Consider the following 13,319-nt stretch of genomic DNA (forward strand, 5'->3'; position numbering starts at 1 on the left):
ACAGTAGAGTGCCAGCGTTTCTTAGATTGTATTTGTCGGTTCCCTTGTAATCAATAACGTTATTTGCAGATGTAAATTAACACAAAAATTCATATAAATAAAATGAAATGTTCATTATTTTTATGAATTTAGTTTGTAGTGTACATGTCAAGTACTCAAACTCATATGTACAAAATACAAAGATGCAATACTCTAAAAAAGAAATACTTGTTCCAATACTACAAGAAACTATACTCAATTCTTACCAAAGGGTCTTTGGCCTAGCGGTATGTGAGTCATTTGCCTTTTAGAAGGTCAAGGGTTCAAACCCTACCAAAGTGATGAGGGTGTGTGAGTTTATTTGTTCTATTTGCCGTATATAAATATTATATACTTCAAAAAAAACTATACTCAATTCTTTCTAAAAATAGCAATTTTTGTTTCAATACAAGAAAATCGTTTTCTAAAAAAAGAGTAAACTACATTTTTTGGCCATGTGGTTTGTTGAAAGTGGTCTTTCAAAAATATGGTTTTCAATCACCACGTGCCAACGCTACTAATTGAATGCTAGTACGTAGTTGTGTTGTCAGTAAGAAGGTAGTCGACGTCTTTCAAATTATATATGATTTGCAGTGCTTTTTCGGTTTTGGTCCTGAGAGTAACTCTGTTAAAGTTCAGATGTTCACTCAGATGATGTAACGAATATAATTCAAAAAGGTAGTTATAACCATTTAAAATAGAAAAAGAATCCTCCTATTTCTAATTAAAAATCGCTGAAACATATCCAGAATTGAAATCAAACAAATGATACCATTAAATTCGTTTATGTGAAACAATGCATGTGAAAAAATATCAACATCTAACATCAAATTCACCGTTAGATGCTCAGTTTTCATGGATTGTTTCACATTGTAAAACAATGTGAAGATACGATGTTCACAATATGACTATGTAGTTAAAGTCCATTTTACAAAAACGCAAGAACTTAACCCATGACCTGGTGGTGTGTTGACGACTTGGCCCATGTGCTAGGTCACACGAAACGTCACCCGCATATCTAATTTAGTATTACATTACATGTATATCACATGTGATGAACACTATACATTCTGTTTGTTCTCATGAAACTTAAATTCCAAGAAAAATGAAGAAAGTGTTTGATGGAAGCAATACATAAATTCTTTATTGTTCTTCAAAATTCAATTAATTGGTGTGTTTCAAATCCAAAAACAAAAGGATACAAAGCAAATTTTTTTGTATGAAAATGGTAGATACATAGTACATTTTACAGGTGACCTTAATTTAATGCCACCCTGTGTTTCGCCTGTTTTCGGTTTACATAAAAGCTATGGATAAAAGACGTAAACTTGAAGAAGTTTTTCATGCGATATGTGCAGTTATAGATTAGCGGACTTCCCCATCTTCAGCCAACGTAAACATAGTACCCGAAATGCTTCATAGGTAAACGCTAAGAGAACATGCGGAGGAAATTGCTGGCATATGCCATTGGCTTCACATCGGGGTGTGGCTGAATGTTTTTGCAGAAATACGATATTAAAACAAGTTATAGATATATGTGTGTAGAGAGAGAGGGGGATCATACGAGAAGTTATAAATTATGTGAGAAGACGAGAAGTTTCAATATCATATATAATTACACTTCTTTGGACGTGTTTAATCATATATGATTAATCATCTATGTGTTGTCAATGCAACATGCTTTTAATCATATATGATTAAACTTGTGTATCATGACATGATATTGAAACTTCTCGTCTCGCAAAATGTTTAGTTTCTCGTTTGAACCTGCCCCTATATGTATAATAGCCAACTATAGTCGAACATAAGAAAATTGGGATGGACCAAGGTAGAAAAAACTAACCACAGCCGAAAATGTGACAATCTTGGGCTCCATGGTGGGGGCTTCGAAACGAATGAAAGCACCCTTGTTTCCCATCTGAAACAACACCCATGTAATTTTAACGAGCCGCAAAAAGAAAGATGATTTGTAGAAAAATAAGACAATTCTACTTCCCATCTGAAACACCCAAACACACCCAGTATGTCTGACTCGGAAGTAGGGTCTCGGCAGTAAGTAAGATGTACATTGTACACAGACCTGACCTCGATCTAAATGAGTAGAGCGGTTGTTACCATGACCATCTATTTTTGGCAAATTTTTAAGCAAAATTACTTATTTGCCTATTCCCACCAATGAATATTATTGAAAGCAACGTTTTCGGTCAGCAAGATCCCCTATTTAATGCTTATGGGGAGGCTTATAACTAGTAGTCAAAACACTTATATTAGTTTGGAGGACGAAAACTCAAAGATAATTACCTGGTCGCAGTAGTTTGGAGCGGAAAAAACAGTGATGAGTTTTCCATCATGCTCGATTTCATAGCCTTCATCTTTGACCTCATGAGATCGCACAACTAAATCTGAAAAAATGAATCACAAATATCTTTGAGAATGTATGGCCTGAAGCTGAAATCATATCATCTAAATAGCTACTCTCTTGCGGAAATTTCGAGCTACTTCTATCAACTAAGTGTGAATTCAGATGCTGCAATTATATGGGACGGACAAAAGAAAAGATATTACCAAGATTGTTATCCTTCAAAAACCTTTTCGTTACATCTCCACCGAAAGAGAGACCTACACCACGCTTGCTTGGTCCTCTACCAGGATTAGGTTGTGGGTCACTCCATAATAGCTCACACATCAACCCTGAAACAGAACATACGAAAAACATGATACAACCTCTAAGAACTCATTATCATAGCTTGCATTCCCCTCTAGCCATTCCATATACACGAAAAAAAAAGCATCAACCATAGCTGGTAAACGTGCCGTGTGCAAGATGAGAGAATATTTTGTTGAAAGCTAGACCAGCAAGAAAAACTTTCTTGGGATCAACTGAAGGAAGTCTTCAGTTACCATCGTCCACACAACATATATAGACCGTAACAGATTGCCCGATTAACCATAAGTTAGTCAGATATAATATAGATTTAACAAATTTACTTAGCATAACATTTAGGTTTGAAAACAGTAATCCAGGAAACTCATACACAACATACCTTCCTCTGGAGGCTCGCAGAACCGATCTATTGCTCTGATGTCGGATAGCTTCACCCCATCAGTGCTAAAAAGTCCCCCATGAACCACAAATATCTTCTCATTTATAACATGAGCTAGAGGTAAATAGCAGAAAACTTCTGCAAAGAGCTCCACAAATTTATCACTCAACTTAGATCTGACCTCGCCCTCAAACCCATAAATCTTGTTCATGCTTTTGCTCTCATGATTTCCACGAGAAAGATGTATAGCTGAATAAGTCAAGATATAAAGACGATCACTTGAATATCAAAATAAAGATGACCATGCAGATACAAAGTGATTGAAATTTGAACTCCGATTATAAATGCATAGCTTCTAGACAATCAGCACCTGATGGGCTCTCAAATTAAAAGTCCAAAAAAGTTAAAACAATCAAGGGCACAACGGATGTAGCCTTACCTGATGGAGACATACACTTGAATGCAAACAATGTGAGAATAACCTCCACAGAGAAAGACCCACGATCAACAAAGTCACCATTAAACAAATAGGGATTCTCTTCAGAGGGGAGGCCGTTGAGCTCAAAGATATTTAAAAGATCAAAAAACTGCATCCATAGAAGGTCGATCATTATGAAAGAATAAAAAGTAAACAACTAATTGAATAAGATGGTAAAAGCTTCATACTTTGGTCAGAGAAACAATGTAAAAATAAGAACACATTAGCAAGCAACAACAGATGTACCAAAACAAGCATAGAAATGAAGATGGCCCCAAGCATACTGAACTATTAACATCCTATGAAAATAGAGTAAAGATCACCAGTTCAATATATATCCAGAAGAGCAGCCTCAGAATACCCTGATGTTTAAATTCCAAAAAATCGAACATTCACAACTGACGACAGATGCTATCCCTATTCACAAAGAGAAAGAAGTCATAACTGAAGAAATCAAGACCTTATTATCTTGGTCTCCTATCCTATGCCAGAATTTGTAACAGCCTGGTCAAGGAAGTTTTACATGAACAACCGGGCAGAAGGTCTACCAAAATCCCAACTACAAGCTATTTTATCTTTTTGCCCTTAATCTTTACTTGTTCCATACCAAATTTTCTAGTTCTGATTGGCAGAGAAATCAAACTTATGCAAGAATATGATTTTCTTGCTCCATACCATGAATGTGAACGTAAACAAACAACGTTGAATAAATTTCACACATGTTATGCATATGTAATGGATGAGCAAAAAGTGAACGCCCAGCATTAATCAAGACACGAGAAACAGACATGCTACTTGTCCAGATGAACGTTGTAGGGGTAAACTAAAATTGATTGAACTATAAATCAGACATAAATTTAAATTGTCATGATCAACCATTTCGCAGATAAATTAAATAAGAATGATGTGGTTCTTTAATTTTGGTTAAAGACCCGTCGCAAATGAATACTATTTAAAAGCCAACTACAATTATGTCGAAAGAAAAAATGCAGAGACAACATAAGTGAATGACAATCTACAACATAACCATATGAGAGCTTGCAAGATTATGCCAAGAACTGTCTAAGAATGAAATGATCAGTATCTGGTGAGGCTCTAGGAAACTAGAGTTTTTTTAACCTCAAGATTAGAGTGGCAACATACCATTGAAAGGGCTAAATTACATTCACTCCATTTTAGATTGCAATGTCACAACTATGAGAGTTGAAAACACTAGTTCCCAACTTCAAAAGCATACGAACTATGAACACTTAAACACTAATTTGCCAGTACTTGTTAAATATTTGTAGTTAACTTGCATTCAAATCCCAACCATGATTCCTTTCGATCTAGAGTTTGAAAGCTATAATGTTGACTCCTTTTAGGAAGTGGCAAAACAGCACATCATGCTATTGTGGTCCTTCCACCATTCTATTCCATCAATACCAAATCAATAAGATCAAACAGAAGACAACTCGCAAGACCAAACAGAAGACAGCACTTCCTAAATGAATTACCTGACCATGCACATCGCCACAAACAGTGAAGTGCTTTCCATTTGTAACATTTATGTCAACCAGAGATGGCAAACCAATTAGGATTTCCCTGGTCTGTAGAACAATCTGGAAGGCATACCTACAACACAAACAACACTCTTAAAAAGAAAGTAATAGCATAATGATACAATATTAGAGCATTAACAACAGAACTTCCTGCACATACCGTTTATGTAAACATTTCTGATTCTTGAAGTCATCCATCATTTTCTTTACAAAATCTAAAGTTATCACATCTCCCTCTATTCGTGCACCAGCATATTGTGGTTCCACATCTAGAGTTCACAAAGAATGATAATTAAGAAAACTTCATCATAAGAAAAATTGGAAGACCTCATCCAATTGAACTGTTGGGCTTTTGGAAAGGATGCAAGTATAGGAACTACAGAAAGATTACTTGGCATGACAAGATTCAAGCATAACACAAAAGCTTTTTTTCACAATAGGGAGGCTAAACCACAGGAGTATATTAGTCGTATTCTTATGTTTATGCTAAGATTTGAAATTTAAAAAGAAAAACTAACAAGGTCGAACATCTCTAGGAGCACATGTTCCCTGGGTCATAAATTGCTCTTGTGTATTTACCAAGTCACCAAAGTATAAGGCTAACAAAATTTGAAGAAGTGGAGAAATAAGGGAATACAAAGGAATTGCCAGAACTTAAAAAGGATCTAAACCTTATAGTACGAACATCAGAAAAGATGCATCCAGTTTGCAAGTCAAGCTAAAGCAAGAGAGATAATCTTTATCTCACTTCCATGAGATATACTGAGGTATAGTGAGGATTTGCCTTGAAGAATATAAAATATAGGTACAACTCCTTTCATCCCTCATCCGACAATGAAACTCAGTGAAATAACAAAAATTTGATAGACCCTCATATAACAGTCACACAAGCAGCACCAGCTCCTTCAGCAGTCGGATTCATTGATGACACGTGATAGGAAAAAAATCAGTAGAAGCCTAATTCATGTTTACCTTTTAAATATTTCCCGCTCTATGCAACATTCTCAAAGTTGGATTATAAAGGGTAAAGTGAATTGGTGTTACCCAGTCAGATTATTGATGATAAGATTCTCTCCATTTACTATATGTCAAGCATCTGAGTGAATGCAAACCTGAAGCACCTAAATGGGCACAAGAAAGCTGTACATATCTACCTACATATGCAACAAAAAGACAAAAATCCAGCCAAGCTAGCCGATTAAAAATTTCCCTGCACTACCTCATTTCTGAAAAGAATGTGGCTCTATGTTTCAACAGTCAAAAAAGTAAAATTTTATCACAATTCATACCTCAAACTATTTACTTATTTCATTTGATCCTTGTTCTTGACTTATAACAATCAGTAAACAAAAAGGTTGCAGTGTTGTTTGAGATGCTGAGAACTCATTCTTGATAAATACTTTATGGTCTTAGAGCTTCTATTTCATAATTTATTTAATTGTGCGATTTCTTATGATCCTTACTAAATTCTAACCTATGTTCAGTATTTGACTCTTGGTTAAGAAACCACCAGTCCAGCCATCCCACCAACCAGTCTTCTTGGCCACCAAAAATGTTGCCAGTGCTGCAGATGCCACCATTGTGGCTACTATAGGCCCCACCACCAGCATCAATATAGCCACTAGTGCTACTGCCACTGCTGCAGCAGTAACCTGAAGGGAATGATATGATGAGCTTGTGCCCGTCCCTAAAATGATAAAATAGGGAGAGCACTATTAAAATGCATAAGCATTAATGTTTCACAGAAGGGAACTAATATGAATTGCATAAGATGTTAGAAACCAAGCATAATTCAAGGACCAGGTCAACACCATCGTACTCCGGACAACATCCTAGATTAACTAATTCTTCTAAGAGCCACGTCCGCCAAAGCTTGAGGTGGGACAATAGCAAGTTCCTCTAAGCTTCCTTTAATCAGGAATCGAAATGAACCTTTTGAGGAACAAAAAAGGAAGGTAGCAAGTTGAGACTCGAAGAACATAGAGAGTACAATATCCACAGAATCGCTTCAATCTTGACCTGTACCTTAACAAACAAAAACATGTATAAACATTTACACGGCTAAACAGTCAGATGGCTGATTCTCAGCCAGTTCTGCTGATTGAACTTCTAAATTTTCCTTCTAACAGAAGTCCAAGTGGACTGGTTCTTGGAACAGGAAGAAAATCCAAGGAGAAAACCATTCCATCAAAGTCTTTAACACCGAGAAGAAAAAGTCACCAAAGTGGTGGGAATTCTAGATGTCAAAGCAACTCAGTTTTTTGTTAAAAAAATGCTAGTTGAAAGTGGCACTCACAAGTGTCCCAAACTTTGTCCCCAAATGTGCAGAAGGTAAAAAGGTAAATGAACTAATAATTTAGGTATTATCGAATTCAAGTTACGATGTTCGAATAGAGGGTCTTAAAGAAAGCACATGTAAAGCCATAAGTGTCTCAAACTCTGAATGCATAGACTTCCCATGTCACAGCCTTGATGCACCAAAATCACCTTTTGGAAAGAAGAAAGCAAAGAAACAAGAAGAAAGTTCACATAACCTATGCTGTTAATTGCGGCACTATTGCAGCAATAGCCGATTGCGGACTAAGAATAAAATTGTGTGGTGAAAATGCTGTGAAAATTGAGTTTCCGATATTAGCAGCACAATTGACCGATATTTGAGGTGAAATTGCAGACTGATATTCCGATATTTTAGCTTGTGCCTCTTTAGAACTATGTTGACACGGATGCTGAACCTATTGCTTGCAATTAGCTCATTTACGAACATTTTTACTATTTTGTTTTCTGAAACTTGTTTATGTTGATGTTTTGATGCTGAAACTATATTTTTAATTATTATATATGATATGTTTATGTATGCATACATATATATACATATATAATTCTAAGAAATATTATATGAATCGCTATTTTTGGACAGCTATAACCGCTAATCAAATATTGGTCCTGACTACAATTTTGTATTTTCACCGCTATAACAATGATGAATTCTATGAATAGCTTTCAGATGAGCTACGGCAGATATCATGTTAGTGAAAACCTTGAAATGGACCACCACTGAGATTCAGACAAGGACGGTTTCTGCAACCATCACCTCCGGAGAGAACATAAGGGAACGATAATCTACAACATAACTATATGATAGCTTGAAAGATTACGTCCAGAACTGTCCAAGAATAATAGCTGTTTTTCATACAATATATATATATATAACTTAAGAAACATCAACAAGTTCCTAGAACAATAACAAGATAGACCACAACATATCCAGCCACCATAACCTTCTTTTCTTCCTCCTCTTCGATCAAATAAGTTTCACACTAGGCAGTAGGCAAAATTGCATGCCAACAACACAAAAATAAGGAACAAATCTTTGACTGGAACCCTCTCAGACAATAAGACGAATATATTACCTTCATGTAACTCCTATATCAATAACCAAAAAAATTCACAAATACCCAGCTGCAGGGTGGAAGAGAAAGAGACTGGACAAAACCAGAATGGTGTACTACCATTAATAGTAACATAAACAAGATTTCAATCATAGATGCACACTTCCATCATAAGATAGAATACAAAAACAGATCCTTAATTCGCTGAGGGACACGGTAGCTAAAAAAAATACTATCCATTAAGATATGAAGTCTACGAGCTAGAGCTAGAGCTGAGCCAAATCTTAATGGAGTTGACATATGACATTCTACCACATATTGTATCCACTACTTAACCCCCATTTGTAGAAAATAACGTAATTTTGAAAAAAGAAACTCCTAGTGAAAATAGAAAAAAAAAAAAACATAAACCACTAAAAATCACCAATAAATAAAACCATAAAAAAGAATTATACCTAAGGTTCGAAAGTCGATAGATTCAGCTACTGAGTGTCGCTCAGAACTAGGCACCGAAATTGCTTCTTCAAACTTGAGCTTCATAACAGCTTTTTCGCATTCCTTCACTTTCTTTGAAGCATCTGGATCATTTGGGCATATTCTCTTCACCTAGTTGCATATATAGGTGTCCAGCAAAAGCATTGTAAGTTGCTGGTCAATTGACAATATTTTGTGCACATAATAAATGGATATAAGATACTAGCATACAGTTGTAACACAGAAACACCATTAAGATTTAACTGAAAAAGGTATTGGAGATCTGAATTATTTTGCAAGCTAATAGATGCACTTCTTTTGTTCTAAACTACGCCCAGTACTAGGTTTCTCTATGCTAAGTTATCAATACCTACTAGTACATAGTAATGACTATTTTTTGCAACATACAATACCAATATTCAGAAAGAGATGATGGTGGGTTCTGAGGGTAGTCACAATGGCTTCCAGGTGGTCAAAGTCATTTTTCCAGTAAACATCCACCAAACAGCTTTAGTCTCAAAACAAATACACATGCACATGGGGGAAGAATGAAGAGAGTTTGTGAGAAAGTTAAGTGACACAGAAACAGAATCCAAGGTTGTCAAGGATATGTGGAACAGTGGAAGGCAAAAGGCAGATCTAGAGAAGTGAGTAGATCAAAGATGTCTCACAAGAAGATCTAGGAATAAAGAAAAGGAAAAAAGTGGGTGATTTGAAAGAATATATTGAAAAAAGATCTAGAGAAGTAGATAGATCAAAGGTTTGGGCTGGTTTGAGAAAGGAATGCAGAATTCACCACAGACAACTTAAAGAAATAGAAGGATCAAGTTTTACTAAATTACCGGAGACTATGGTTAGAAAACCTGCTCAAGTTCAGTAGAAAAATAAGTTTGCATCTACTTTTTTCTCTTTTGTTCCCTTGGGAGCAGAAGGTTATCAAAGACTTGAGGTCTCAGAACTTAAATCAATATAACATCTTCTAATAACGATGGTCAACTTTGGTGATGCAGATGCAGCAATGATGGTCAAAAACAGTTCCAGAAAATTATTAAGCAGTGGTGAGCAAGTATAGATGCATCATTGTTTTCGTAGTTTAGAATTGCTAGGTTATCTAGATGATGGGAGCAAAGTTGAAAAGGGGTCTTACTAAACCAAAGTAAGAAGCTTAATTCGGTTTCTGGGATCTATTAGGGTGGTCTCTATCAAAACTTGAAATGGACAGAAATCAATATCTTCTCTAGAGGGTATATTTTTTGTGAGTGTTTTGATTTTTACTGTAGGGCCTTTGTTTATGTTTCTCAATATCGACTTTCTAACGGTTATAGACTTATAGTTGAGGTTCATTTATTTCTTTAGCTTCTGTCAAGAGGCAAAGTTGATTTGAGAAGCAGCATCTTTGTCTGTCTTCTTAGGATATGCAACGATTTGTTAGGAATTTACAAATTGGTTGTATGTATCCATACAGATAGAAAATATGTATGTTAACAATCATGATTTGTTTCAGTATAGATATTCTATACTCCTGCAATATATGAACTTTTATCATTAAAAGAAAAAGAAATATTACAATAATAGAAGCTTTGGCCATACTATACTCATCATCTCTATTTTTGAACTTTCTCCTATTTCTTTTTTGCAAAAACGGTTCAAGGAATAGCAAAGTAGCAGCATTCCATAGCATGCCCTGTTATCCTTTCCTAAAAAGCCTATCTAGTAGCAAGTCTGCAACTGCTTCTGAACCGCTGGGATATAGCTGAACAAAGGGAGAATATAACAGTACAGCTTCTTCAAGCCACTGCTCAAGCAAATGTAAGTAATCAAAGCTTTCACCAACTTGTACAGATTAAGCACCTTCAAATATAATTTTATCATTTTATATTTGTCTCGAGTTATCTGCCACTAAGAAACTTCCATGATTTGGCATTCAAACCAAACAAAGAGAAGAAAAGCACAAGCCAGATCACCTTCAAGGAAGTCATACATGTTATTATCGTCATTCGTCATGAGTACACTTAGGGAAAAGGCGCAAGTTAGGGGTCCAAATTGAACGGAATGAAACTGCCAAATTACGACAAGGAAAGGGTTTCCCATCTCAATAAAGGTCATGGAAAGACATGTAAGTTTATGAAAGATGAAGAACAAGAATTGGAAAAAACTAGCATCTACGAAGACATGATGCATGGAAGGACAAAAAGAGAATCTATTGACAGAATTGAATATGTTGATGCTTCTGAAACACAATGCTGGAGACAAAATGTTTGAGCCACCTAGAATCAATTTGATATATCCAAAGCTGTTTGTCTTGGGCATTTTTATAGATGCAAAAACTAGGACGGTAGCACTCTGTTACAAGTTGTGGTTTGTTCAAAAGCCATGATCATGGTGGAAAGTTTTGAAGGCAGGCAAAAAGAAGATATGAAGCTGCAACCATTACTCTGAAGCGATGCAAGACGGTCGTTACACTATTGAGAAGACACAAAAAAGTTTCAGCTATTTAATGGACAGTGCAAAACAGGAAACTCCATAATAAGAGTCAAGTGGCATGTAGCGTACTAGTTAATATATTTTGTCTATGACAAATAGTAGACTACAAATGTTGAGGACCCATAATGACTATAATCTGCATTAATCTTTTCTGAACCGTTAGTTCAAACTGTGGTTGTTGTTTTCATTTTCTGAATGTGTATCTGGTTTCTTCTTGTTTTTTGGCTTGTACTATAGTTGTTAATCCCTCTGGAATTCTTGTATGCATCTCTGATATTGCAGTGTACTGACTTCTCTCGATCCTTTCGAGGTATGCCCCTTAGATTTTGTATATTTCCCTATGTATGCTTCAAATCATTTGGCACTTTACTAATTAGCTTATGGAAAAGATCGTGGAGGAAATAGTAAAGTACCCTAAATATGTAAAGTGAGTAGCAAAAACATGATTCGACCAACACAAGAAAGACCATGGTCCATGGACTTTCTAACTCAAGCATCAGATTAGTAAAATGACTAGTCTACACATCACCGGTTAATAATTTTTCAACTTCAAGTGGAAATTAATGTATTCCCTTTATAGAAATGTTAACCACACACATGATTGCAGAACATATTCGTATGTTGCTATTTATATCTACTATAATCTAACATATAAAAACGAATCATTCTCCATCTTAATCAAATGATTGAAAAGTAACACAAACCTGTTGGAAATCCTTGAGTGCTTCTTTGAACTTTCCCATTGCAAGATATGCAGCACCCCGCCGATAATAACCCTAAAAATATCAAAATGTGATCAGAAATATAAACCATACAACTCTAAGCTTTCTAGTCTAAGAACACAAACAAACCAACACACCTTGGAATACTTGGGGTCAATCTCGACAGCCTTTGATGCATCCTGGATTGCGCTACCATACTCCTCCAACTTAGTATGAGCCAAAGCTCGATTCGCCCAATATACAGCAATTTCCCCATTTTTTTCAATTGCTTGTGTATACAAATCAATTGCTTGAGAAAATTTATTGGCTGCCAAATTAATTATAGCAACAAGAATCACCACCCATCACACTATACGAGTACACACACAACTGCATTTAATACAGTAAAAAGTGGGTCGATTAAAGAAAAGGGGACTTAAAGATTACCCTTAAAAGCTTCATTAGCTTGGAGTTTGATTTCTTCCGCCAATGAAACGTCTGATTTTTCGGTAGCCATAGAGGGCATAATAGAGCAACGAATAAGCTCGATTTTCTGTTGAGTTACAAGAAAGGGTATATAGATTGCATGCCAAGAGTTCCCTTTTCACCTTCAACACTTCCGTCTGGAGGACAGGGTAGTCACCGAGACACAGAACTTGCTTTGCAAAACTTTACCCTAGATAGTTCCGGCGCCTCTTTCATATCATTGATTCATGGAAACCTTTCACTTCACACCCTCGTAATATCACATTTTTACAATTATTTACCCCATCTTAAACGAACAGAAAAATCACACTCAAAATGGTTACATGTATGCATATTTTTTTAACTGAAACGTTTAAAACAACTCAATCAACTTTTTTATTTTAAATTATTAAATTATTTTTTAAAATGAAAAAATTATTAAATTTTTCCTTTTTAAATAATTAAGTCATTAAATTTTTTTAATAATAAATAATGGAACTTCTAAAATTAGTTACCGATATTAATTTAACACAAATTTACTTGAAATTTGTTAAGAAGATTCTAAAGTAAAAAACCTAATCAGTTTTACCGTTCCAAAACCCTATAACGATGGTTATAGAGGACATCGTTCTTTAATCATTTATCACTATTTGTTGTAAGTGTTATTTTATTTGGGAAAGAAAAATATCCACCTCCTCTTTCACTACAACAATATCCTTCATCGC

At 35.4% G+C, this 13,319-nt stretch overlaps 1 protein-coding gene across 2 annotated transcripts; it reads right to left on the bottom strand.

Moving 5' to 3' along the window:
• Positions 1 to 1,135: 1,135 nt before the first annotated feature.
• LOC112527352 (serine/threonine-protein phosphatase 5-like) lies at positions 1,136 to 12,797 on the bottom strand. Of its 2 annotated transcripts, XM_025137954.1 has the most exons (13): positions 12,577 to 12,794; positions 12,288 to 12,457; positions 12,133 to 12,204; positions 8,926 to 9,076; positions 6,556 to 6,768; positions 5,242 to 5,350; positions 5,037 to 5,154; positions 3,502 to 3,649; positions 3,063 to 3,311; positions 2,584 to 2,709; positions 2,320 to 2,420; positions 1,862 to 1,936; positions 1,136 to 1,507 (listed from the first exon to the last, which is right to left on the bottom strand). In XM_025137954.1, the coding sequence occupies exons 1-13, from the start codon at positions 12,653 to 12,655 to the stop codon at positions 1,448 to 1,450; spliced, it is 1,671 nt and encodes a 556-aa protein (XP_024993722.1). In that variant the 5' UTR covers positions 12,656 to 12,794; the 3' UTR covers positions 1,136 to 1,447. The 2 variants fall into 2 exon arrangements, with proteins under 2 accessions (XP_024993722.1, XP_024993721.1); XM_025137953.1 differs by lacking the exon at positions 6,556 to 6,768 and having other exon boundaries at positions 12,577 to 12,797.
• Between the last annotated feature and the right edge of the window lie 522 nt (positions 12,798 to 13,319).

The sequence above is a fragment of the Cynara cardunculus genome, assembly GCF_001531365.2.
Source record: "Cynara cardunculus var. scolymus isolate 2C chromosome LG 15, CcrdV1, whole genome shotgun sequence".
Lineage (NCBI taxonomy): Eukaryota > Viridiplantae > Streptophyta > Magnoliopsida > Asterales > Asteraceae > Cynara > Cynara cardunculus.

Excerpts from the sequence above, each read along its gene's own strand:
- LOC112527352 (XM_025137954.1), bottom strand. The coding sequence starts at position 12,655 with ATGCCCTCTATGGCTACCGAAAAATCAGACGTTTCATTGGCGGAAGAA. Across the intron at positions 3,650-5,036 it reads GTGGCGATGTGCATGGTCAG|TTTTTTGATCTTTTAAATAT; the intron begins GTAATTCATTTA and ends CTATGGATGCAG. Across the intron at positions 1,937-2,319 it reads CTCCAAACTACTGCGACCAG|ATGGGAAACAAGGGTGCTTT; the intron begins GTAATTATCTTT and ends GTGTTGTTTCAG.